The sequence below is a fragment of the Ipomoea triloba genome, chromosome 15 (genome assembly GCF_003576645.1).
Source record: "Ipomoea triloba cultivar NCNSP0323 chromosome 15, ASM357664v1".
Taxonomy (NCBI): domain Eukaryota; kingdom Viridiplantae; phylum Streptophyta; class Magnoliopsida; order Solanales; family Convolvulaceae; genus Ipomoea; species Ipomoea triloba.
The window spans coordinates 4714845-4742645 of NC_044930.1; the positions used below are offsets into that span (position 1 = coordinate 4714845).

The window sequence follows — 27801 nt, forward strand, 5'->3', positions numbered from 1 at the left end:
CTGCAAACTCAATTTGCCTGGTAGTTTAGGAAACAGTGCAAATTCTCCAGATGACTAAATCACAGATGGGGTTACAGAAATTGAATTACGTTGGGCGGAGCCGTTGAAGGGTCAAATCCAGTAATCGATGGCAGAGGTCGGTGAAAAGTCAAGTTCAGCATCATGCCTCTTGAAAATGTAACGGTATATAAGGAAATAAAGTAGTACATTCGTTGTGAGCTATAGTTTTTAGTTTTTAATGTACGGTAAGCGTTTGATCTAACAAATCGTACCAAAGTCAGGTCACATGTTAGAGTAAAAACATGTTATGAGAAGAGGAATTATTGAACGAAGCATGAGTTAATGAAGCGCCCTCGCTACAAGTTATAACTTTTGATGTAGTCATAAGACCTGATCGTAACAAATTAGAAAGACTTCAAACTTTGGTCTCTTAATGACTCCATATAATTAATATAATTATCTTTCATTTTCTGTAAGGTAATAAAATATTGAATAGTTACAGTACGTAATAGAAAGTTAGAAACAATGGACTGTACTCCCATTGGTGCAACTTAAGTCAAGAGTCTTCGTCCCTTGTATGTTTCTTGCCTATGAAGAAATGTAATGGCAATTTACAACGTATCTTTTGCGATGCCGTTTGAGCACTGAATTGTCGCTATTGCTCCTCTCGGATTATTGGATCAACAGACGGACGCTCTTAATAATTGAAATAAGTACTGCTAGATTATTGTAATACTAATAATAAGGCTAGTATGTTTTTTAACATTATGAATAATATTATTGAATATGCATAGGTAGCATAGATGTGTATAGTCAATACTAATTGTAGGGTTAAGATTTAGTACGTGAAATGTTACAATAAAATATTTAATGAGTCGACTAATAAAATAGTTGTGCATGATTATTGTTAGTATTATTGTTTTAAGTTTGGTTGAAAATAATGCTAAACAATACGGGTAGCTTGAAAGAAAAATGAATCTTATTATCAAATTAGTAAGAATTTATCAACAAAACATGTGGAAGTTCTACAACAAAATATATAAAATATCAAGACCTGTCAATAAATTAATTATCTATAAAAAATAAAATGTAACATTGTAGTCTTTGCGACCTTGTTAACATTATAATTCCTATATTACCATTGAAGTTATCCATGTAAAGAGGCTCGGTGTAATTAGTTTGATTATCCAATATCATAAACATTTTCTTGTATTAATTACAGCTACTTTATTAGTTGATTTATCAAATATTTAATTGCATTTCCCATAATCTTGGAAAAAAAATATGCTCCACTTGTAAGGATATTAATGAATATAATATATACAAAATAATAAATGTAAAAATTCTTTGATTCAAAATGACATTCAAATTATTTGATGAATCATATCCACTTACATATATATTAACTCAAAATCATACTCACTATATATATCACTGCTTAAAGTCTTAAACCATATTTACATGCTGATCATCATCTGAAGAAGCTTGCTAATGGTTCCTTCAGAATATAATAATTTTTCTCAATAAATAATTAAAATGAAATTAAATACTACAGCAGGTTAAATTAAGGACCATATACATACTGCTATACAACATAGTCAAATTAATTTACAGCTGATTTAGGATTTTAGGCCATGGATTTCATACATGATCCTGAGGTTTTCTGGTGCCCCATTGCGGCGGCTTCAGTCTAGGAGAAGCGGCGGCCGCCACGACGGAGTTCCTGACGCCGCCGCCGCACGGCTTCGGCTTCATCCGCCACGGCAGGAAAATGTCGAGCCCACACGCCTTGCTACAGGAAGAGTATTCGTAGCGTTGCCCCGCGCTGAGGGCTCGAGCGAAGCACGAATCAGGCCGATGATGATGATGATGATGATCACTCGCCGCCTCGTTAACATCGCAGCCGTTAATCAAGGAATCCGCCGCCAGCGCCTTCGCATCTTTCAGAAACCTCAAGAAGATCAAATCCGGCTCGAAATTCCCTCCCGCCGCCAAACACGTTGTTCTGTCTCCACCAACGTTGTTGTTGTTGTCGTCGCCGACATTATTGTCGGACGAGGACGATGATTCGCCTAACGAGAACACATCCAACGCGTCCGAGTACTGTACCTCTCTGTTCCCGCCGTCCTCGACGTCGCCGTCGTAATTATCGCAATGCCGTCCCTCCTCGCAGCAATCGCAGTCGCTCCTCGACCCCCCATTTCTCGGGTACCATCTCCCCGGCGGCGGCTTGGGGAGCGGGAAATCCTCGCTGCCGGCCTGATCATCGGTTTCCTTGGGCTTCCCAGGAATCCGCTCCCAAGAAAACGGTATCCGATTACTGACATCCACCGCAAGCGGCACCGGATTTTCCCCGGCGCCGGCCGGAAGAATTAGCCCGCGCTTTCTGGGCGTGGCCGGCCGCCTGGTGGATAGCAGCGGCGCACTGAAATCCAATTTTCTGGATGGAGAATCCTCCGACTCCATGAATATAATACTAACCAACTGCATTGTTGGGCTCGAAGGGTACAAATCAAAATTGATTTTTTGAGCGATTGTGTAATTAAGGTGGGTAGTTCAGTGTTGCAGAAAGCATGCATGAATTATATAAAGCGTGGAACACAGCTGGAGGGGATGGGGATCTCGTGGGCATCAACTAAAAGGGCAAACTTTAAGAGCTCACAGGTTGCGCTTTTTGGGATGAGAAAAGTATTTGGTGCCGCATGCCCCCCACACACGCCATCACGTACTGGAACTAGAGGACAGTACGTACTACTACTTTTCCATGGATACTGGGAATTCATGTTAATTGGCTTAAAGATGGAACATTCTAGTGCTCAACAAATCAAGATTCTTGTGTAAAAACAACCAACTTATCTGCTTAATACGATGTGCATGTTTGTTTGGCCGTTGTTTGATACTTTGTAACACAAGATCAGATGTGAAAGAAAGCACATGGATCCTTTTATTTTTTTTGAGTAAAACTGGCTCTATTACAATATAGTATTTGTTCATAGCTACTTTCCCCTCATCCATGTGGGAGTGTTAACGGGACACCACCACAAGGTCTTTCGCAAAGCACATGGATCCTTAAGTTTTAACTTTAATTTTTTACTCCCTCAACTCCTTATTAGTGTGGATTCCAGAATATATGCAGTATATTTTTTACTCCCTCAACTCCTTATGAGTGTGGATTCCAGAATATACGCAGTATATTTCACCTATGACCTATGGGTGGCAATTTGTGGAACTCTTCTTTGTGTTTATATATTTTTATTATTTTTGATACATTAGGTTTTCACATTATGTCCGTAAATCATTAGTCGCTCCCCTTACATATACATTTTGCACATGAAAGAGATAAGGATTCAAACTCGTGACCTTGTGACTGCAAGGGTTGATCTTGCCATCTTAGCTGTTGGTGTTACCCCATCATTTCCTTATTTGGTTCAAAGGAATGTGAGATTCTCAAATTTTTTTTAGTTCATTTATGATAACTTTCATAAAAATTACATCTCCTCCACATTCTTATGTTACGTGAGATTTATTAAAATGTTGGTTATCACCTAAATATTCCTTGAATCAAACACTATTTAAGATTTTGTCACTTTACTATGCCTAGCATGCAGTTAGGCTCAAGGTGGGTGCAGTGTATGCTAGCCTTGAACCACTCTACACTAATAGGATAAGTTAGAGCAATTTCAATAGATCAAATCTAAAATGAGTTTTTATGGACCCAAGTCAGGAAAAAGAGAAAATAAAAAAACAAAAAAAAAAAGTTTGTTTGGGCAGTTGACGCGCCCAATTTTGTTTGTTTGTTTGTTTTGTGTAGGATCTAAAAAAAATAATTCAATTTGCAATAGCATTTCATACACTTTCTCTCATCCAACAAGGTAAAATTTTGACAAAAATTCAAAAAAGCCCATTGTTGGTGTTGCTTTTTTAGGTTGAAATTTGTTGGCTTGCAAATAAATGAGCTTGTGGGTCTTGCTGGCCATAGACTAATAATTAATTTTTCTTTAAACTTAAAAAAAAAAAAGAAATTAACAAATTAAGCTATGGGTTTAAAAAAACCAACAAATTAAGTTATGGACCATACTACACACTTGCAAATTATATCGTGGACCGAATTTAAAATGTGCATAATAAACTCTAGTCTAAAATGATTTCGTTTTGTTTAAATAAGCACGATCTTTTTTCTGTTCTTTTAATCAACATTCACCATTACAGGAAATACATAATCTATTAACTATATGTACATAAACTTATAGTTAATCCAAGTATGAATCATGTTTGATTCATGTGAACACTTGTTAATTAGACAGTATGTTTTTATGCTTGATTGCTCAAAGTGTTTTTAAACCCTCCACATATCGTTTGTAATATTTTATCTTCTAACTTTATCTAATATATTCATCGTTTCTAAAAGAAAAGTTCATTTCTTTTGGGTGTAGTGATGTACTAATGTATAGACATGATGTAGCATACCAATTTATATTTTCCTTATCCGGCCAATCTTCTCCCTTGCTAGATAAGGTGACACATTGAAATTTTTTTTTTTAATATGATGACATGCTTAGCAAACTTGCTACTGCAGCAAGTTTACTAACTTGAAAAAAAGGTTGTGGACATTTTGTACATTTATTTTTATTTTTTAAGAATATTTCTTTCATTTTTGTTTTCAATAATTTATTTATTTTATTTTGATGTGATTTGAACTTGTGACTTTTTTGAAAATAAAAGAGTATTGTAAGAATGTAAAAAATATATAGTAAAAAATAATAAATTTAGTGATGTGAATTTTTGGAAAGTGAGAGAGTATTGGATGCCCTAAATCCCTAATCATAGACCATAAACCCCAATGGATTTCTAGTTTTCTACTCGACGCCACCATACAGAATTACAGACTATTTTCTCACCTCTTACTCGCTCCCACTCCTCTCTTGCAGCGGCTGCGCCCCCACCTGTTTCTCCTCTGCTTCCGCCAGCTTGTTGCAGTCGCCCCCTGCCTTCCACCTCAGTGTGAGGCTTAGCTACGACCACCAATCCCAACTCTAACCCGTCAAATCGTGCGATTTCGAGCAATGGCTTGTTGTGATGGATAAGCCTGGGGAAGGTGAAGCTGATCCCACCATAACTACATCGAAACCCTGACTGAGGTTGTTGGAAGGTTCGTTCTTTAATTTCACTTTTGTACTCGTACTTTTCAGTTCGCCCGGCTCTTCTTTTCTCATAATATCAATCTTTTTATTACTCAATTATGATTTTGAAGTTCAACTTGCCAATCTTATATAGAAGAGAAGAGCTAAAATATATACCTTGATTGTATAATGATTTATTAGAATGTGAATACTTATTTGCTACACTATCGTATATTTCTTGGCTATACTTTTATCAACTATTTGTAGAACTGGGTGCAATGTTAAGATATATATATATGTAATTGAGCATATATTTACTTCGAATTGTAATAATAACAATTGTTATTATAGCTAGGAAGAGGTTAGGATGAAGGTCTATTCTCTCTCAACTAGACACTATTTGTGTTTGGTCCTCTTGTTTTAGAGGAATTTTCTCTTACAAGTTAGAAGATAGGGAAGTTGTTACTCAGCTTATTGATCTTAAAGTTTTAAAATAAGGACTACGAAGGTATGGAGTTCCATGGTTTAGAGTTTTTAGATGCCGGATTTGGGAATAATGTTAGTGTTATACGAACTCATTTTGCATTTGTGTGTTTGTGAAAGCCAACTAGACATAAATCGGGTAGCTTTTGTCTCTATTATAACTGAAATTGCTGAACTTGTGTTTTTGAAGTTTTCCCTCTTTGTGTGCCCTGCACTGAAATCATCTGCCAGCTATTGTGTTTCTTTCTAAAACATTTACATACCAGTTTTTGAAAATAGAACTGCATTGAAAATTCAAAAAGGAGTTTAATTGTGAATTTAGAGTGCCCTGCCATCAGGCCCAATTAAGTTGTTGAGTACTAGAGCTAGCTCCCAACATAGCTCCATTGTATATTTGTATTAACCTGAATTGTAAGAGTTAGAGTGGTTAATGACCAAACGTTAATGATAATCATATCGTCAGTGAATATTCATCATTGACATGCATGGTTGGCTATTATAGGAAATTTAGAATTTTAATGGGGCAGATAATTAAATGAAAAAGGACTAAGAAAAAGAGATGAAAGAAAAATCCCTAGCTCTCTCTGTTTTCTAGTAACAATGATTTAATTCCCTTCTTACCTCTAAGGAGCACTCAGCAGCTGGATTCTTTTGTCCAGGTGAATTTTTAATTTTGTTATCCTTTGAGGTTTTGGGATGCAAGGCACACATACTATGGAAAGGAAGGAAAATTGGGGACTCTTTGTATTGGGTCAATGAAATTCTGCAGACTTTCTGTTTCTCTGAAGTTTCATTGGAGGTTTTCCTGCAGAAACTGTTGTTCTTTAACCCAAATAATGAGTTTTTCCACTTCTGCAACTGAAACTCTTGAATCTGAGTCCACAGAGTTGGTATACTCTGAATTGCAACACAAAATGCAAGGATATGCTGCTTCAGGATGTATCAAGAAAGCGTTTGAGGTATTGTATGCAATGAGGTGTGTGTCTGGAAAGCCAACTGTTCATGATTATAATTCATTGCTTTATTTCCATATGAAGTCCAAAGTTGTGGTGATAGATGAGTTAGGAGAGATATATTTGGGGATGAAGAGGTTTGGGCCATCCCCTAATGCAATAACATTTAATACTATGTTGAATGGGATGGTTTCATTAGGGAGGTTGAGGGATGGGATTCTGATAGCCAAGGAGATGTTCGAAAGTGGTTTCTTACCATCATTTACTGCTTTGTCAAAATTGTTGAAGAAATCATTTATTTTGGGGAGCTTGGAGGATACATTAAGTTTATTTGTGTTGATGTTGAGGCTGGGATATGTTCCAACTGAACCAAGTTTGAGGAAGTTAATTCTTGCTCTTTGTAAAGTTGGAAGGGTTCCTGAAGCATATCAAGTTCTATCTGTTCTTATAAGCAAGGATTGTTTTCAAAGTGTACACTGCTTTAATCCTCTACTGTGGGCATTGTGCAAGTCCAATTATTGCTATAATGCATTAGCCTTTCTCTGTTTTTTGAAAAAGAAAGGTTTTGAATGTGATGTTTCCTCGTATACTGCTTTAGTTTATGGGTTTTGTAGGAAAAAGGCATGGAACGAAGTGTTTCATTGTTTAGATGAGATGGAATCTGATGGGTGTGAGCCTAATGTGATAACATATACTATAATTATTAAGTTTCTTTCTGATGATGGGAATCTGGATGAGTCATTAAACCTATTGAAGGAGATGGAAAATAAGGGATGTAGCCCAGATTTGGTTACATATAATGTCATTCTCCGGGCACTTTGTCATCAGGGTAGGTTTGATGAGCTTGGTGAGCTTGCCCAAGTTATTGATCAAAAGGGATTTACACCTGACCAGCATACTTATGCTGCTCTAGCAGTAGCCTTGTTGAAAAGTGGAAGACCAAGTATTGCTGAAAGTCTCATTCATCCAATTATTTCAAGTTGCTGCTTCGTGGATGTTGTGATTTATAATATATACTTCAATATTTTGTGTAGTGATAATAGAACAAAAGAAGCACTGTCTACATTGGAAAGCATGATGGAAATAGGATTTAAACCAACTACAGTCTCCTATAACACAATCTTGAAAGGAATATGCAAAGAGAAATGCGTTCATGAAGCTATGAAATTTTTTAACCAGATCATCTGGCCCACAAGTAAGCCCGATTTGATTTCCTTCAATACACTGTTGTCTGCTGCATGTAAACAAGGAGATTCATCAATAATACAAAGGATCCTATACAGAATGGAATATGAGGGTTTTGAACTTGACATTTTAAGTTCAACTTTGATTTTGTATTTTTGCATGGTTCGAAAGACTGCAGCATGTTAGAACTTTTGGACTACATAATTGCTAATTGTTCTCAAATTAATATAGTGACGTGCAATGCTCTCATAAGCAGCCTTTGCAAATTGCAAGAACAGATTAGTTGGAAAAGCATATACCTTATACAGATACTTCAGAAGTTCTGGGATTTCACCAGAGGCCACGACATATAATATCCTTATATGTGCTTCCATATGACCATAAAAGAATGTATTCTGGCAGATCAGTTGTTAAGGGATATGCACCAGCAAAGATTGGGGCCTGATATTTTCATGTGTGGTTTGATTTATAGATTTTGTAAAGAAGGAAAGTTGACTTCTGACCTCCAGTTAAGGTATCATATGCTTGAGAATGGCATCAACCAGAATGATTATGTTAATGGTACCAAACTGGAGGCAACACTCAGGATCTGAAAGATTTCTGAAATTAAATATATTGTTGAAAGTTGTGGCAGTGGAGGGATGAAAGCTTTGAGATTTTGAAGAATGTAACATTGAGTCAAATTATTGTAGCTCTTGTTGTTTTGTCATTATCAAGGCATAAGCACCCATGCCTCCATTGTTTGGTTGGATTGTGGGTTATGCATTTGGAGGTGTAGCTATCTTTCCTCCTCTTTATTGGTGCTATCAGTACAGATATCAGAGTTCTGAAGAAGATTCTTAGCAGCAATAGAATTCTTCCCCAAGTGGCCTTTCAACTGGACGTCCTTCGAGTTCCAATACTTCTTTGGATGGTGAAGGTCAAAGAACAACTGGTACATCCTCTAGATGGGGTCTGAGTGGTTGATTACCAAATGCAAGGTATAATTGTTATCCTACAGATAATGTTTTTCATCATCTGTTAGTCTGTTACATGCTTCTCCTACCCCTCTTTTTCCTTTTTTTCTCCCTGTCTGAACAAATTACCATAGCATATATTTCCTTATGTTTGCTCTACATGATGTTATATCATTTTTTTTTTACTGAAAACCTGTAGAAACAGAGCATGAGTTTATTCTTGTAGCCTCATTTCTTATTAAATAGTAAACACATGTGATGCATGGTTCAGAAGAACTTTATGTGGAGGTTGTCTGATCAATTGAATCTGTACTTGTTTTGTCAATAAATTTTGCTGTGTAAAATTGTGAATGTTATGCTTTACTGCTTTAGTACACTTACTATTCATGGCTATTGAATATGTTTGGTGAATCTCTTTCTTTGTTCTAGGTTATGAAGAGCAGTTGACCCAAAAGCAGCTGACCTGGAGAATGAGAATTTGAGGAGGGTAGGTAGCACACATCCTATCTCAAAAATGAGTCGAACTATATTCTCATTCCAGTGTATGTACCCAGCTTTCACGCTTCTTTCTATTCCCCAGATCTCAGTATTCACTATATTCATTGGTTTGGAATTTTTTACTGTAATGAACAGCAAAAGGGGTTGGCAGCAAAAGAGTATGATTGTTTGAAAAGCACAAGTAATAGCTTAAATGCACAGGTAACTGAGTCTAGCAGAAACAAGTAACAAGATGGTAGAAATTTGGATTTTCTCCCCATTCTTTTTCTCTAACACACTTTACTGCTGCATTTGCTAGATGGCTAGAGTAGTGAAGGAAGAGGTACAAGGTATATATTAAGTTTCTAACTCAACACAAGCTGAAATGTCTACTTCAACATCTACAGCTCCAAGCTTCTTTTAAGATCACTCTCTTATTTTGCCCTGTATCTGAAGACTTATTTTCTGCACAGGTTGCAAAATGGTTCTGGCAGCAGTGTTGGAGAACCTACACCATTTCTTGGACAGGACTATAGGAGCATTCCATGAGTGATTCGACTCACAAACTCCATTTTATGTATTGTCACTCTCTTGGTTCATTACTTTTCATGCCCCAACCCCATAGTTTCTTCAATCATCTGATCATAACGAAACCTCACTCCTACATCAATGCAGCTGTGTCATCTTAAAAAATTGCAGTCAGTGCAAAATGCCGTTGAGTATTCCTGCCTGTGAAAGATAAGACACAAGATTCTAATCCTACACAAGGATGATTGCAGTGAAGTGGGATTTGGATTTCTGCCAGGTCTTGACACAGATGGAATGCCTCAGCAATTAGAACCTCGGCATGGCTTCACCATTGGCCTCTACTAAACAGGTAACAAATAATGTAGCCAACATCAGTTTGTTAGGGGGTGAAGTTTGTGATATCAATAGTCGGTTTAAAGTTTGTTTCCATTATGCTGGCCCATAAAAGACGAAATTCCCGTGCGCATCATGGTGGTTCAGCAGTCTATTAGGTGGGAGGACCAGTGTCTTGCTCCTACAAGGAGCTCACTACATTAGGTGTGACTCCTACATTGTGGCTACCAAGACTTAATCTTGTGTTTTTGTCCATAATCTCTGATTCCATTATCCTATTCAATGTAGACAGTGCTTTTTACCATTATAAGTACACAAAACATTGAAGTATATATTATAAATTACATCTACAAAGCTAAATAATTTAATGAATAGCCTTCACCATTGACCTGTGTTGCTCCATATTCTTTTATTTATTTCTCGTTATTATGTTTCTATATTTGAATATCAAGATGAGGATAGTAAGCTTTGTTTTAACTTTTATTCAGTGATGAAAAGTTAAATTATTTGAACATGTTATCTAGTTTTTCTAAACCTTAAAAATAATTTTTTGGTCTAACCTTGGAGCAAATCGAAAGTTCAAATAAGGGCACGGCCCCTCATCTGTGAAGAATACCAAAGTACAAAGTCGTATAAATATGAATATTAATGGACAATTTTCAATGGGAATATGGGATTTTCAGGATAATTAATTGTTGGAATATGCATTACACAATTAAAAGACGAAAAAAAAAAAGAAAAGAAAAACAGGACAGGTGAGACGTAACATTCATAGGGCAACAAGAAAGTTCTTGAAAATGATGTTATACATACCATTGACTACGTGAATATATATTATTTTAATATATACTCTTTATCCATGTCACTATTTGCCAATAACATTGTGATTTAGGTAAAAAATAATTTAATTTAATTATAGATTCAAATTTTATAAATAAAATGATATATACTGAGAGAGATTTTTATATTAAATTAGACAATAGTCTGATTTTAAATTAATTTATGAAGAGTGGAAGACTAATCAATAAATAAATAAATAAATAATTAATTTAGTAGAAAACAAAAAAGGAAAATTGTGCATGGGCCTCCTCCTATCAATCTGCGGACCAACGTAATACGCCAACCTAATTTACGCAAAATCGGCTTCCAATAATTTATTTATAATTATACATATTTTGACGGAGTATGTACCATATAATGTATATTATTGCTATTGCGGAGTATTATATCATCTATCATATCTATTCTTTCAATATATTTGTGTATAAAAAGATTCCATTTGATTTCTTATGTTATAGTTGTCTCTATCATTGTGATCAAGTTGTCCTCTGATAATGAATGGATATATTTACACATATATGCTTATAAATTATAATTATTAGTTTTTATTTTTAAAAAAATGTTCACAAACATCTTTATATGTAACCTGAATGTTATTACTTATTAGCATGTTCTCAATTCACTATTAAAAAAAAAATCCATCAGTTTATATCTTTATGTTCATTTGAGTGAAGGGTGAAATTGAACTAACAACATTTTATCAACAATTGAAAAATAAGGAGAAAATAGAAAAGACACTGTGACATTTTTATAATTATTACAGTAATACATTTGCTAATAACTAATAGTACAAACACTAGCTTGAGCGCACTATTATAGATCATGCGTGTACTGAAAGTTATCCGAGAATGAATTATCAAGTGATTCTAAATGCACTGTAATAATTACAGAAATGCTACCACATTTTTTCTTAAATTTCTAGCGCTTGATCATCTGCTAGTTTGGTTTGTGTAAGTTACACATAATTACTTTTTCTCTATCGAACATATAATATATAAAACATAAGTAAATATCACTAAAAAAATAGCAAAATACCAACAAGTTTAATTACAGATTAAATATCTACAAATTAAATATCTATAAATTTCAATGTTCTAGAAACAAAAATCTACAGACTAATTATTAATTTAAAATTTTAATAAGATCGCACACAATATGAAAGCCAGCTAGACCCAGACCCTTGTCCCTTGCAAAAGGTTATATGGGCATTAACTAGAGGTCATTGGCAGGTCTACCTAATTAATAGTATTGCCTTTTGTTTAATTATATATATTGAATGTGTTTTTTTTAAATATATAGTACTAATACGTTACGATTAATTAATTAATGTAGCAATTAAGCTAATTTGGTTTAAGATGTGTTATAAATTAGTGGTAGAGTGTGCATGCCGAATAGGGCAGTGTGGGAAGAGACAGATTGTTGGAAGGGGTGACGCATGCAGCAGGCAGCAGGCAGCAGGCTACACTCAAATTTTAAAGAAGGAATGAAGACAAATGGCAGGAAGCGAGAAAAAAGAAACACTAAACACAATCGATCGAAGAAATATAAGGAAAGTTAAGAAATTAATTAAGAGGGGAATCATATCGAACAACGTTAATTATTTCATAGAGAAAAGACAAAGAAATTATATATGTACGTGTTGTGTGGTCTCCAACTGCAGAAAAATGTTTGGCAGAAACTTTTCTTTAACTGAATTGCCTGCACGTACAAGTTCGGATTCACCGATTGAATTTCAAGTGTAGTGTGGGACTTGATCCCATGATATATGCTATTATTAGTATCAAATTTTAAAAACTGATAAGTAAGTTACCTAAGCATCTAATAACTTGTATATATATACACGAGTGACTGTTATACACATGTGATAGGGTCATAGGATAATTCACTGGCTTTACGGAGCTCATAATTGCATTTTTGACCACATTTGTGTATTTTCTGACCTCGTTAAGGTATTTTTAACCATATTTGTGTACTTCCCAACCTTAGAATGAAGTACACTTCGAGATTTCGCGAGCACATTTTCCGACCTTGAGAGAGCATGCCTATTTTTCGGTCAATATTAGTAGGTAGACCTTCCGGTCTCGTTGTTAGTAGACCTCCCTGTCTCGTTGTTAGTAGACCTCCCGGTCTCCAAGAATTCGTTCACATGTCAAACCTCTAAGGACACTTTGCAAGTATATATAGCCTCACCACTGAATCCACCTAGGACACATGGAGGGCATGTCGGACACCCAACATGTGCCCCCTATTCCCCTCTATATATAGGACATTTATTGCACTTTGGGGGGAGGGGGGAAGGGGGTGACTTTTGGCTCCCAACTTACACCACTCCACTCGGAGCCTCTCGACCTCACGTGGACACATGGTCGGGCCTTAATTAACTTCCCGGTCACACGTGATAGTAAAAGGTGTCTTGTGGATGTTTCTCTCACGAGCCCTTGTCACGTCGTGATGAGGCTCGTGATAGCAGAGGATGACTTTCTGAAATTGTTCCTCATCACGAGCCGTGTGACAACCTTGCGTGACGATGTCATTTTGGCTTCCATCCTATTTTTGTTCATTTTTTTTTTAAAAATTGCCTTTAAATTTGTCCTTTTTAAGTTCAAAACACAATAATGCTCTCAATTAGCTTCTCCCATACACTTTATCCAATAATTGATAGTGCAATTAAAGCAATATTAAGCAAAAAAAAAGTCCAATTAATACATGCACAATAAAAGTAAATTAGGAGTTTGGATCAAAATGAATTTAGATCAATAAATACTCATCTATAGGTAATGTACCATTAAGCACTTATGCGTTCAGATCAAAATGAATTAGGAGTTTGTGATCTTTTAGTTTATTTAATTTCATCTTTTTATAAATGCTTAATGGACGCATACTTTTTATAATGTACACTTTTTCTTGACCCGAGTTAAAAATATGATACAATAAGATTCACTAGGATAAACATACCATACCTTTCATAGTAAATGATATATTTTTCAATTCACATATTATAAAACACTTTAACTAAGAGGATATGTATTAAAAATTTAAAAGTAGAAACAATAATTTATGGAATAGAATGATATGACTTGTGTCATGATAAGCTAGAAATAGCAAAGAACAAGTCACCATAGACAATGAATTAAGGAATTAAGAATTCTAAATGATGTCAAATATTTGACTATAAGCGAATGAAAGATGTGTTTTGGTATCATCCTCAATTTCTAACATACTCCATATTTATTTTACTTAGTTTTTTTCATCATTTCCCATTCTGCGTACTCTTATAATCAATTTATAATAATAGAACAAATCTAGATTGAATGCCTCCGTCAACCACCAATAAACATAGGAGCAGTTGTCGCCTCGTTGAAATGTTTTTTGTTTTTATTCCATTTTCTCTCTCCCCCCCTGTCTCTATACATACATATATGTGAGAGAGAACATACATAAATATAATGTTTTGTGTTAAGGACGTTTATATTTAAACTTTAAAATTTGACTGTATAACTTATAAAATTTTTGTACTTTGTAACCATTATATTAAACTATATTATTTGGCTAAAGAAAAAATTTGCATTGACTCGATCATCAACCTTATTACTAAGTCAACTATTAGTTAACATACAAACTATTTTAAAAAATATTATGTGTTAATGTTGGCATAACTTTGACATATAAACCAAAAGTCTAATTAGAACTTTAGATATTGTAATAATTATAAACAATTTTTTATGATAAAATTTACAGCTCACTTCCACTTCAAAAAGAAAAAACGTGTTAGTGTAAGACACCAACTAGCTAGCAAATACATAAGCATCAACAAAACTGGGTTGAAAGTGTGGATGTTGAGATTAAAAAAATTAGCAATGCTGAGTAGCGAGCCGAGCTCGCCGTTTAGGGGTAATTTGCCTTGGTCTAGGGATGTTTAGTGCTTAGACCGATTTTTGCAATAGTGCTAATAAAGAGTGGTAATTGTAAGGGTCTCTAACATGGTACGGTCCATTTTAAAAAAAATCATGTTAGACATCCCTACATAAGTCACTCCTTATTTTGGGTTTTTTCTAAGGTATAAGTCACTCTTTATTAATTACTCCTTGACATGTCATTATTTTATTGAATACGTATTCAATATTTTTATTCTTGGATTGAGTTTTATTTAGGTTGGATAATATTATTTAATTAAATATAATTGTTACATGATACAAAAATTTAGTAATTTTTAAGAAAAATGGTCCAATAAATCGAACAAATATATAGTGCAATTGAACTCCGTAACTAAAAAATTAAAGTTCTATTAAAACTTCTTAAATTGACAAAAAGTACAATTGATAAATTGACAAAAAGAACAATATAATTGACAAAAGGCTCTGTTGAGACCTCTTATATTATTACTATTACTATTGAGCATCCAAGTTATCAAAACATATTAATGTGTCATTCCAATCACCTTTAACTTGGAGGTTAGTTACCTGCAATAACATGTCAAATGGAATTAATTATACTTTTTTTTTTCTTTTCTAAAATCAGGTGTGTAATTGAAGTTTTTCTAATCCGAGTGCTGAATTACACTTTCATGAATAATTCAATGACTTATTTGGCCCTAATTTCAATTAAAATTAAAATTTTTAAAAATAAAAATGAAATATATAAACGATGGACGGAGACAATCAGTCTGTCTAGTGACCGGCATGGTTGCTGTAAAACAACCCTGGTTGTCTTGAGTGGATCTGGATTCAGAACTTTGAGACAAAGTGTGATCATGAGAGATGGCCATGATTGCCCTCGTCTTAGAGTGGTTGTTATTAAATAGCCTTGGTTGTTGCCTTTTGATTTCTTTCACCAATTTCATGAACGGAAAAGGGAAGATACACGTTACACCACGATTTTGAATCAGAAGAGAGATTGCAAGAAATGACATATCTATTTACTCTATTAATAACTGGGTCGGATCTGGTGTATATATCAAGGGATTTTCTTTTTCTATTGATTCGTATAGATTGGATAAAAAGAAATACTTGAATGAGGTATTCAACATAAGGAAGGGTTCAGGTGCAGTTATATCTTCCCGTGCGGTTGTGCGATACTCACCTTAAGCATTAAAACGGTGCACCTTAAATACACAAACCATGCACCTTAAGCTAAAACATAAACTAATACGCACTTAAAGTTTTTAAATGGTGCACTTTCAGTTGAAAATACACTGCGCACCTTAAGTACACAAACCACGCACCTTAGGTACACAAGCCATTGCACGCACCTAAGGTTTTAAAATGACGCACCTTAAGTTTCAACAACTCACGCACCTTAAGCATACATATCATGCACCTTAAAGGAAAAACAATGTACCTTAAGATAAGGTAAATCACGCACCTTAAGCTTTAACACTCACGCACCTTAAGAATGAAAATCACGCACCTTAAGAAGAAAATTACGCACCTAAAGTCACCTCACAGAAAACCCCACCGCACGGGAACTTATATATATATATATATATATATATATATATTATTATTATTATTATTATTAAATATTTGTGCTGAATACATATATAAATGAGTGTGTATGTATCTCCGGCTCTCAGCTGGATAATTTGATCTTACAAGCATAACATAGTTGGCACCCTATCATGCAAGAATGACATATATGCATGCGTAATTTAATATAAAACATGCATGCATGTATGGATGACAACTTAACGCCGTGATATGATACAAGGATATATGGTATGGTTGATGATTGAGTATTTATATTAATTATAGTAATTATGAATTTATTATTTAATTATATTTTGGGAGTAAAATTGGAAAGAACAAAAAACGACAGAAATGCTCATTCTCAAAGAATGCTAGATCCGCATTAATAGGCACTGCACACACATTTTCCAATGGAACCTTTATTGGTAAATTTAATTTATTTATTATTGTATATTTATCAAATTAAATAAAAATTACTGAGAACAAAAATTAACTAGTGTTGGGAGTTGACTTCACAGATTGCTGTGCTAGCTAATAAGTGAATCTTTTCAGACCAACATCTTTATTTTATTTATTATTTATTTATTTTTTACCAATAAGAAATTTGCTGTCTCTTGGAAGTACAGTACTGTACTACTTGTTTTAGTCTCCATTGCTCTGATGCCTGGATGGAATTGAGAGCTTCCTTTATGTCTTATGATTTGGAACTACTTGTTTTCAAGTTTGTTTTATTATGATTTTTTTTTTACTATTTAAACTATTATCAATTTGAACTTGGGTACTCAAATGAAGGACACACCAAACTTTTCATGTTTTTTTTTTTTTAAATATCAAAATATCAACCTCAATTTTTACAAAAAGGTTAAAAAAAATTTCTCTTGAAGAGAACTATACAATGTAATGTTTTGGTATTAAGATTGGATTCATGCGATTGCTATATACGGGGACGGAGCCACTTGAGAGCAGCAGGGGGGGCTTGGCCACATATATCCATTTTTTTTAATTTAAATTATAATGTAGTTTAATAAATGTCAATCGGTGATTTACATTTTTACGTTTCTAATCATTAAGTTGTGGAGTTAAAATTATTTCTGAGTGAAAGAAGAGAAATAAGAAATGAAATTTTATATTTAAATTAAATCAATTAAAAATTTTGATGAATAATTGTATATTTTGGCTACCGAAATACTTAAGCTGAGGTGGACCAATTGGTTATGTGTATAGTTCCTGGGATGGCTTTTCAACAGATTTTGTAACAGGAATCAAGTAACCCGTGAGGCAGAACAGTACAATATAAATGTCAATGACGAATTGAAGAAAACATACAAACCAAAAAGCTCTCAATCATAGCCACAAATACCATGCCAACAACACTCGTGTGGACAATGAAAAGTTATGATTCTAACCGAGTACAGATCAGATCACCAACCTATATATATTTGGCAGGCTACAATAAATATAGTAGTGGGTAAAGCGTCTAAAGAAAATGAAAATATTTTTTTTGCTACTAGCTATAATTTTTTATCGACTTAGTGTTAAGCGTGCTCGATTTTGACAGTGATAGTTCTCTATGCATTGCAAATGATTTAAGGAGAGGTAAAAGTAAACTGCGAGGGTGTTGACAACAATTGAAGTCGATCATAAATTTTAGGTACAAGAACATTCTCCATTCACTCAACAACTCCATTTGGGGCTCATATATATATATTTTTATTAACTCAGGCTCGATTAATTCGATCATAGATAAGTAATGTAAATAAAATAATTTTATTTTAAAATCAATTTTCCATCATATATTAAATATGGAGTATGAATTTGTAATTTTAGTATTAAAAAAAAAACATAGCAGCTGGTAAAAAAAACAACATTTGTTTTTTCTATACACTATAATATATATTATATATATATATAGTAGGTCTAAGTGAGTTCAAAAGAATAATTAAGCATTTTGGCTAGAGTACTAGTTAGGCAAGTGCGACATTGATTTTATTCCTACATATATACATATATAGTTTGAATAACACATACAAATTAATTAACTCCAAACATAAAATATAATATATGGCATGGGAATAAGTAGCAAAACATGGACCATATTTTGATATGTGTTGGAAAGAAGGGATTGAAATAGTAGGGTTAGGGTAGGGTCCCTATTCTTGGTTAGGAACAAAGCCCGTGATTCCCGACGCAAAGGAAGCTGCAAACTGTATATATATGTATTAGAGTTAATTCTCAAAATGGTCCTCCGACTATGACCTTTTCTTAATTTAGTGCCTTGACTTTTAATTGTACCCAAAGTAGTCCCCAAACTATTCAATTTTAAGCCAATTTGGTCTCCGTTAGCTTTAGCGTGAACATGACGTTAAATAGAAGGGCAAAAAAGACAATTTATATTGTTTGTGGTTGAGACCTTGACCCTAAATAAAATGGCGTCAAATCAGAAGCCCTCCCCTTTGCGTCTCTTTCCCCTCGTTCAGTATAAACCAACGCCCTCTGTCTCTCGTTTTCCTCTCTCGACGGCAGCTTCAAGAGACCGGCGACCAGGTGCTGCTACAGCGAATTTCTCGTTCTGGTGGCTTCAGGCAGCGACGGCGTCTCCCTCCTCTCGTTGACGGCGACTGGTGTGCAGTGGTCTTCCTCCCCTGTTTCTGATGAGCAGGGCAGCAGCTACGGTAAAGCTCTCCTCCGTCGACCTTGGTCCCGTCTTCCGACAAGCTTGGTGACAGCAGCAACCTTCTCCCCGGCAGTGAGACTCGGCGTTGACTTCCGGTGCGTCGAAGGCAGTAGACGAGAGCTCCTCCCCTGATCCGATCCGATCCAATCCAAGTCCGGTTTGAGAAGCTACTCCAATTGGTCAAATTGATGGCTCCGGTTTCCGCCCTTGCCAAGTACAAGCTCGTCTTCTTAGGAGAAGCAGATCACATAGGAGAAGTAGAAATTCTACGACCGCCTCAAAGCCTAAGTATGCTTTGTGTGCATTACTATTCCTTATCATTATCCATCATTTTCGAGACTTGAAATTCTGTTTTCTTGCTTGCCTTTGAACAATTTCTTTGATTACTTAAATGAATTGTTGTTATAATCTATACCCAAGATATTAATTTACAGTCTTGTGCTTAAAAGAAAACATTGCGCCCAGGGTTTCTTTTTTGTCTCGCAACAGTAAGCAGAGGAGGCTAGCGTCGAAAATGGTGAAATTTCTCAAGCCTAACAAGGCCGTTATTCTCCTTCAGGGCAGCTACGCGGGCGAGAAGGTGGTCATCGTGAAGTCGTTCGACGACGGCACTCGTGACCGCCCCTACAGCCACTGCCTGGTCACCGGACCGCCAAGTATCTGAGCAATTTTTATCCGCCCCTACGGCCATTGCCTGTTCCTCTTAGTAATTTTTACAACTGGATTTTGTTTACTTTAAGATGTTATCCTTATTATATATTTATATGTGACAATCAAATTTCTTATTTATCTCATTTATCTTGATAATTATTGCTTAAAAGAAATACATGAGGAGAGAAATAACCCAATTGCGCAACTTGTTGTATTGGGGACGGCAAGAGCTTTAAATTTGAGACTAACACTTGAAATAACCATTTTACCCCTCATTTTAACACCTATTTGACGCCAGATCTAACGGATGACCTTTTTGGCTTAAAATTGAATAATCTGGGGACCACTTTGGGTGCAATTAATAGTCCATGCACTAAATTAAGAAAAGGCCATAGTCGGAGGACCATTTTGGACATTTTCTCATATGTATTATGTGTTTCTCTACCTTTCTTTATCACTACAGCGATGCATCACTACTTACTAAATGTATCACCATGCACATTATGATGAATTCTATACATTTATTTATTTATAATTGTTGCTTGCCACCAACTTGCTGAAAATCCTAGTTATTAATTACATTCTCTTTCAATATATACCAACTCTTACTCTTATATCACTTACCTGCCTGTTAATTCTAAAGTATTGGTTATTCTCTGAATAAGCATTTACGATTATGTCAAAAATTATAACGAGTAGCATTTATTATTATTATGTCAAAAATTATACTTAGTAGTGGGAGTGCAACTTTAGAAAAAGTGAGGACTGATCTTAGTTGTCCATAAAGGTTCATCAACGGTTATTATTACACAAAAAATAGTTATAGCTTTTTTTTTTTTTTAAAGATAGTTATAGTTAGTAGTGAAAGCACAAATTTTTTTTAATACTTGCGTAGCAGTCAATGCCACATTTCAATGGTAGGTTGTTGGACTTGGCTCTTTGAACTGACGCCAAACAATTTGAATAATTTATTAAAATATCTATATTTTTTCCTTCACTATTCTAGAACTATTAAAACCAAATAGACGACTGGATTTGGTTCTTAATTACTTTTCTCATATATATTAAAACCAGCGAAAGATTGTAATATGCATTTATTTAGATCAATGAATCAAATGAGACAAAGTTACATTGAATACTGCATGCCTTTATTTATTTATTTTAATAATTTTTACAAATATCAATGTGAAAGGATAGGAAATTTTGTAGACGATGCATGTTTAAGCTTTGTGATGATTGGAATCTTTTGGTATTATAGAAAATGAACAAAAAATAAAAATAAAAAGTCCATATTCAACTGGCATGCAAGTGAAGGCTGGTCCCATGGTTTGCTTTCATAGAAGATAAGACCAAACAGTGACAAAAGTTAACTTTGAATTTACTCCGACTCCTTCAATAAAATATCCTAAGACGAAATTTCTTGGGGCTCCGCAACAGCGTTGAAATCGGTGGAAGGTATGTTTTTCAATGACGTTGAAGCATTCCACTGTCCACACAATATTCAACGTTGTTTTGTTGTTCGTATGTGACACTCGGAGATGTTGTCCTACATCAAGAATCTACGGTCATAAATATTCAGTTTATAAATGTTGATGTTTTAGTGAGGTTTAATTTTTACCTGATCAATTAGTATAGACGTTATCATTAAGTCGGGCATTAAATTTTGTGCACTCAATTGGATTGAAAAAAAGGGGTAAGCTAATTTATGAGTAATTATTTTGAACAAGATCTATTAATATATAATTGTAATTGTGTAGTATCTGTTCATAGCTATTTCAGTACTTTCTGAACCTAATGAAGCACTGAGGCTTGAACCCGCTCCCATCATTCATGTGGGAATGTTAACCGAGATACCGGATGCCACTAGACCACAAGATCTTTGGTGTGGGAGTGAGTTTAGATTCTTTTAAATGAGAAGATTCATACGACTATACTTTTATCCCTAACTAATTTGAGACTCTCTCCTAGTCCCCAAAATTTAACCGTGACGAAGTTGTTTGTCATCCTAATTTTTACCGTGAAACTAATGATTCATCTTATGTTGTGATCTCAAACTAAGCCTTGGCCTCACACTAACCATACCCAGTTGTTGTACCGTACGGATCATGGTCCACACATCGTCGAATTGAACTGTAAAGTTACTATAATGAAACTAGTGTATATGGAAAATAAAAATAAAAAATAGAGCACATTATTGTCAAATGAAACTGTATTATAATAAAAATGGTACTTTAGTATTGCTATAATGAAACTAGTATGCGTGGAAAATGAAACTAAAATCCAGAGTAATACAATAACATATATTGTCAAATGACCTAAATTGCAATTAAAATAATATTTCAACATTACTATAATTAAACTTGTGTATGTGAAAAAATGAAACAACAAATAGAATTCAAGCAATAATGTATATTATCAAATGAAAGTATAGTAGAATTAAAATAATACTTTAGTATTGCTATAATGAAACTAGTGTGGAGGGAAAATGAAACTAAAAATATAGCAATATCGTCAAATGAAATTGAAATAAATTAATGATACATGCTTCATAATCCACGCTACTACGAAAAATTTGATTATATTCTACGACACAAATAATTCCTCTACTCTAAGTACTCCACATAAGTAATTGCATAGTGCACATATATATATATATATATATATATATATATATATATATATATATATATGTTCAAGTAATACATATAAGTATATAACATGTGTTGCTTTTTATTGGGGTTGGTCTAAACAATATCAAGAATCGTCTAGTAAGACTTTTGTTGTGATCGAATATTTAATTCAGAAGTAATGCAATTAAAATATGCACTTGTACTGATATCAATCGTTAAATTAAAAATTTATCATTATGTCAAAAGATATAACTTGTAAGTTGTAACGAATGAGAAATTTTATTCCTTATACTTGCGTAATAATATGCGTCACGTTTCGATGGCAAGATGTTGAACTCACCTCTCTAAACCTCTGACAGTATAAGTATTATATTAAATTCAAGGAATGTTGTTTGCCAAAATCCTTTGGCTGATGACGTACACTTTCCAAGGATGTCCTTAAAAGATAAATCATATCGTCTAAAGTTTGGTTTTCTAAAGGTCTTAGAGCTAACAACTTGGCTAAGGATAGGGAATTCGATTTTGCGTACGTATACCACCCAGTCGAAGATATGACATTTGTTACCACCAGCAGTGTTGGAGCAATCTCTCAAAGTGAGGGGAGCTTCTTGTGCGCAGTGAACAAAAGTCTAATTTTTGTGTTCAGTTGAGTTACCATGATTTACATCTCTTAATGACTGTTATGTACAAGTCATATATTCAGTATTTGAAAACCTCAGGGGCTGTTTACTTCATTTATCTGTTTTTCCATTTTTAGTTTTCTATCCCTCCATTTCTCCAGTTTTCTAATTTTTATTCCCAATTTTTCAATTCTATAATAATAATAATAATAATAAGTTTTTCATTATTAGCCAGCCACTTAAAAAAATGATAAATCGTAGAAGATCTGGCATCACATGAGCGCAATGCTAACCTCTATTTTTCGCATTCTTTTTTTGGGCTGTCTACTCATCATAAATGAATGGTTGAACTCATGCATTCATTCACATACATACCAAGAAAAAACATACATTCACTACTAGTCATATGTACACACATAAATATATACATAAACAATTCTACACAGAATTGAAGAGAGAGAGAGAGAAGGGTCTTCTTCCTCCTTTGTCAATTCTAGGGTTTGATTCAATTCCCATTTGTTCTGAACAGAACTACTGTACCTTTCAATTCCCTGTCAAACACTTATAAATACAACACCTCTCATTCTAAGTCCAATTAAGTCCTTCTTAGCTTCTTCTTCAGGCAACGGATCAAGCTGACAAGCCAAAAAAGAATGGTAAGATTGAACTGAGAAATTAAAGGTGAAGGAGGAGAAGTTGAAGAAAGAAATGGAGGAAAGTGGGGAGACAGTGTGTTCTAAGACGACGAATGATTCGAACAAGTTCGAGGAGGAGGAGGAGGACGAGGAAGATGAAACCAACGAGTCCCCGAGGAAACAGGCTGTTAAGGATGGGGGAAGCTCGAGCAACAGCACGGTGGAGGAGAGCGGCGAGAAGAAGGCATCGTCGGTGAGGCCTTACGTGCGATCTAAGATGCCTAGACTCCGGTGGACCCCCGATCTCCATCTCCGGTTTGTTCATGCAGTGGAGAGGCTCGGAGGCCAAGAGAGTATGTTAAGCCTATATGTGACTAATATTATCTTTATCGGTTCTATTTACGTTCCTGTAGACTAGCTAGACTATGCTTAGCTAGCTTGATTGATTTCAATATATACTACTGTGTTTAATTAATTATGTGGATGAGATTTTGGTTTCTGCAAATTAAAGTTTTATTCAATTGCTTTAATTTGTTGCAGGAGCAACCCCAAAATTGGTGCTTCAATTGATGGACATTAAAGGACTTAACATAGCTCATGTCAAGAGTCATTTGCAGGTATATATACCATCATTAAAGATTTCTTGATTTCCATAATTTTTGTTGCTGTACGCTAAATTTATGTGGTGTTTGGTGTTTCTATTAGATGTATAGAAGCAAGAAGACCGAAGATCCAAGCCAAGGTATTAACTGCAACTGTTTTGTTTTTCATTTGAGGGGAATAAGGGTTGAATCTGAGATATTCTTATGCTCAGTGTATAGAATCATAGCTTGAAATAGGACAGATTTACACGTGGATACAAGAATTGAACACCTACAAATTAAAGTCTTAATTGGGCAAGCAATTGCCTTTCTTGATGAACTTTCTTTTTCTGTTGGGACTGTGGTATGGAGGGCCGAGTACAGCATCCTGCCATAGTGCTGAGATCCAACACTTTCATCTTCTATGCAAGAATTTAGGGTTTTCCATGACGGATCTTACAAATTGAAGTGCTTTAATTTGTTCTCACAGGGTTTGCAAATCATAGGCCTTTCATGGAAGGAGTAGATCGGAATATCTTCAACTTAAGCCAACTCCCCATGTTCAAAATCTTTAATAATCAAAGGCTTAATCCTCCTTTCAGGTATATATTTCTTCAATCCCCTACTTTTTTCTTTTATATTTTTATTATTTCATTTCAAAGCTGAGAATTAATTAGTTAATTAACCCTCAAATAATGATGTTTGGTTGTCTAGGTATGGCGACGACTCTTACAGAAATTGTCAAGAAAAATGGATGAATGGTACACCCATGGCACATGGAACAGCCGACAGGGGTATTTCTTATGAAGCTTTTTATGAGAGATTTAGGAGCAAAAACTATGATTTGCCCAGAGAAACTATTCCTCCATTCACTGAACGGTCCAACCGGGGATTACATGAACTCAAGGAGAAATTGGGATCATTTCTTGAAAACCAAACATGGCATCATCAATTCGCACCACAAAACCCTATTCAACACCAACCAATTCAAGTTCCAGAACCAAAAACAATGGCTCGCACAGGCAGCTCAGCTGGTTCTTGGGTAACAGATGGTAGACCAGAACCAAAAACAGATGGTTTCTGGGTGACAGATCGTGGGCAAGAACCGAACAGAAACGCCGCGGTGTCAGCGAAACTCAAAAAACAAGAAACCATGAAAAGGAAGGCCGACCTTGATCTGAATCTATCTCTAGGGATGAAGTCGGTGAAGGAGAAGAGCATGGAGGGTTTGGGAGAGGACGAGAGTGGGTTAACGTTGTCACTGTCATCATCGTCATCCTCAAAGCTTAGAAAGTTGAACCAAGATGACACTAATAACTTCACAAAATCTGGGAAAGGAGGGGCAAGTACTCTGGATCTGACTCTATGAATCAGACAGACATTCTAAGTGAGATCTTGAGGTACTTGTTTCTCTGGTAATACTATATAGTAACACTTGTTATTGTTCTTATCCTATGCACGCTTATCCATTTCATAAATCAACATTATTATCTTATCTTAATTATTAGCTGCCTTACTTTGAATGGAGATCAAGTTTTAATTAACTTAATTAGCTTTCATAAGCACCTGCAGAAGTTTAATTAGTGCATGGGAATCAAATGGATAAGAAAATTAAAGTAGATGACGAGATTTGTTCAGGAGAGACAGCGCAAAAAGTGGGAAATCATCTTTATGTGTGTGTTGTTGTTTTTAGTGTTTTGTTTTGTGTGAGAGTTACAACAAAGTATCCCTTTGGGGATCGGATCACTAGACCTTGATATTATGGTTTTGTGTGCTGTCTGATCCCTCACCTAAATTGGGCATGTGAAAACTTGCATAGAAGTTCGATACGATCATTAAAATATATATGTTGGAAAATTAAACTGTTTTTTCATTTAATTCAAAAATTAAACCATCTTTTATACACATACATATACATACATACATACCTGAAAATGGAGTATGAATCTTTTGGTCAAGATTTTTTGCCCTTTTGCCAGTAAACAGCCATGAAAAAGAAGGCCCTATATATATGAGGAGGAAGAAATTAAGAAGAGATCAGAAAACCCAAGAACCTAAACCTCTGATGAGGTTTCCTTTAAAATGGAGTATATGTTATCTTGAAGGAAAATGGCATAGATATATCCGTCAACTAATGTGTGATAACCTTGTAGGGGTCCCCCTCCATTTCTGATTTAAAAGAAAAAAATGTGATAACCTTGTAATAGAAATGGAAACGTAGGAATTGAAACCTTAGCTTGTTCACCAACCTACATTTCGGTTTTGATTAAGGAAGGTGAAATTCACCAACCTTAGATTGTTCCAAATCAGGTAATAAAACAGATGAGACTGCATGGTCTTAAAAGTTCAAACGTATAGTAGGAGTGACCTTTTACTCCCTTATTTTTTATTTTATTGAAAAAGTAACCTTTTACTTGAATGTCACTTTTACAACATTGCAAAATAGAAACTATATATAGCAATGTTATAGAAACTCAAGTGAGGTTGGTAAGAAATTTGAAATTATAACTCTTTAGACTCTTAGTTATGAGTTTCATTAAAAAGTTATATTATATATCATTTCTTATATGTAAGATGATTGTCCTTTTCTAATAAAAAATTATTCAGCTAATAATATTTACTTGTAGTTTGATCATATATTATAATACATTATATATTCACTATTTTCATCATAAAAATAACTTTTAAAAATAAATTTAGTTCCTCGGACTATTTTCATTAGGTGAAAGTTAATTCGTAGAGAACATAATAAACATGGTAGATGTGTTTTAATTTGGCACTGAAATATCAATAATCTTTCTCCCCTTATGTCAATTGTTACCCCAAATCTCAATCCAAACAAACCACTTCAAGGTAGTTGTACATAGCACCTCAGCCATGAGCCACCATACCTCCCTAAGTTAGAAGAAATTACACTTTTATATATGTTAATTCTTAAGTTATATCGACAAAGTAAAAAATTAGTTTTTTTTAATAAAAAAAAAATATTTTCTTTCTATCTTAAACTTCTGGTAGAAATGATGCTATTCATCCAACGAACGACGAGAACTATATTTTGTAAAATTATTATATACTCAAGATAGAAATGACATGATGATTTCTTCATATGCATGTGTCAAAACGTAACGGAAGTGAAACATAATGAGATGATTCGAGTCTCCCTTACTGACCTCTTCTTTGATTGTCGAGAAGGTTTAGAACAATGCATTCTTAGCTCTCGATCAATTATTATACTAGGTTAGACTTTATTAAGAAGCACTAATTACATGTTTTATTCATGAAATAAGTCATAAATAAAATAATATTCCTGAATATAAACCTTGTGGAAGAATTACTAGTGGGTCCCACATCTAGCTCAACAATCTGACCTAGAAGCTCATAAAGGCTACGTTGTTTATAAGGCAATATAAGGCAGAACTAGATAGCTAAGCCTAGGCCATATATGTCCAAGAATATCCAACGGCTAGGATGATGTCAGAGTTAGTTACGCAAATAGATTATCTATTGAGATGTATCATAACGAATCGTGGTAGGCACACGAGCACATATGACATGCATAATTCCCTTATTCCTAACCAATCCTACATTGTAACCCTAAAATATTTAGAATAAATATGATCCTTGTAATAAGACAAAGGGGGGGTTTTCAAAAAAAAAAAAAAAAAAAAAA

General features: G+C 34.6%; 3 protein-coding genes across 4 annotated transcripts; 2 read left to right on the forward strand and 1 right to left on the reverse strand.

Moving 5' to 3' along the window:
* Positions 1 to 1641: 1641 nt before the first annotated feature.
* Positions 1642 to 2466, reverse strand: LOC116006831. Its single transcript, XM_031247328.1, has one exon. The coding sequence runs from the start codon at positions 2464 to 2466 to the stop codon at positions 1642 to 1644; it is 825 nt and encodes a 274-aa protein (XP_031103188.1).
* A 2421-nt stretch (positions 2467 to 4887) lies between these two features.
* Positions 4888 to 10419, forward strand: LOC116007427 (pentatricopeptide repeat-containing protein At3g53700, chloroplastic-like). Of its 2 annotated transcripts, none has more exons than XM_031248094.1 (7): positions 4888 to 5149; positions 6263 to 8721; positions 9127 to 9239; positions 9331 to 9396; positions 9494 to 9524; positions 9648 to 9751; positions 9850 to 10419. In XM_031248094.1, the coding sequence occupies exon 2, from the start codon at positions 6359 to 6361 to the stop codon at positions 7925 to 7927; it is 1569 nt and encodes a 522-aa protein (XP_031103954.1). In that variant the 5' UTR covers positions 4888 to 5149; positions 6263 to 6358; the 3' UTR covers positions 7928 to 8721; positions 9127 to 9239; positions 9331 to 9396; positions 9494 to 9524; positions 9648 to 9751; positions 9850 to 10419. The 2 variants fall into 2 exon arrangements, with proteins under 2 accessions (XP_031103954.1, XP_031103955.1); XM_031248095.1 differs by having other exon boundaries at positions 9127 to 9184.
* Positions 10420 to 23346: 12927 nt separating this feature from the next.
* Positions 23347 to 25635, forward strand: LOC116006321. The gene is made up of 5 exons (XM_031246648.1): positions 23347 to 23903; positions 24091 to 24167; positions 24256 to 24292; positions 24622 to 24733; positions 24846 to 25635. Exons 1-5 carry the CDS (start codon positions 23624 to 23626, stop codon positions 25498 to 25500), a joined length of 1161 nt encoding a protein of 386 aa, XP_031102508.1. The 5' UTR covers positions 23347 to 23623; the 3' UTR covers positions 25501 to 25635.
* The last annotated feature ends 2166 nt before the right edge of the window (positions 25636 to 27801 follow it).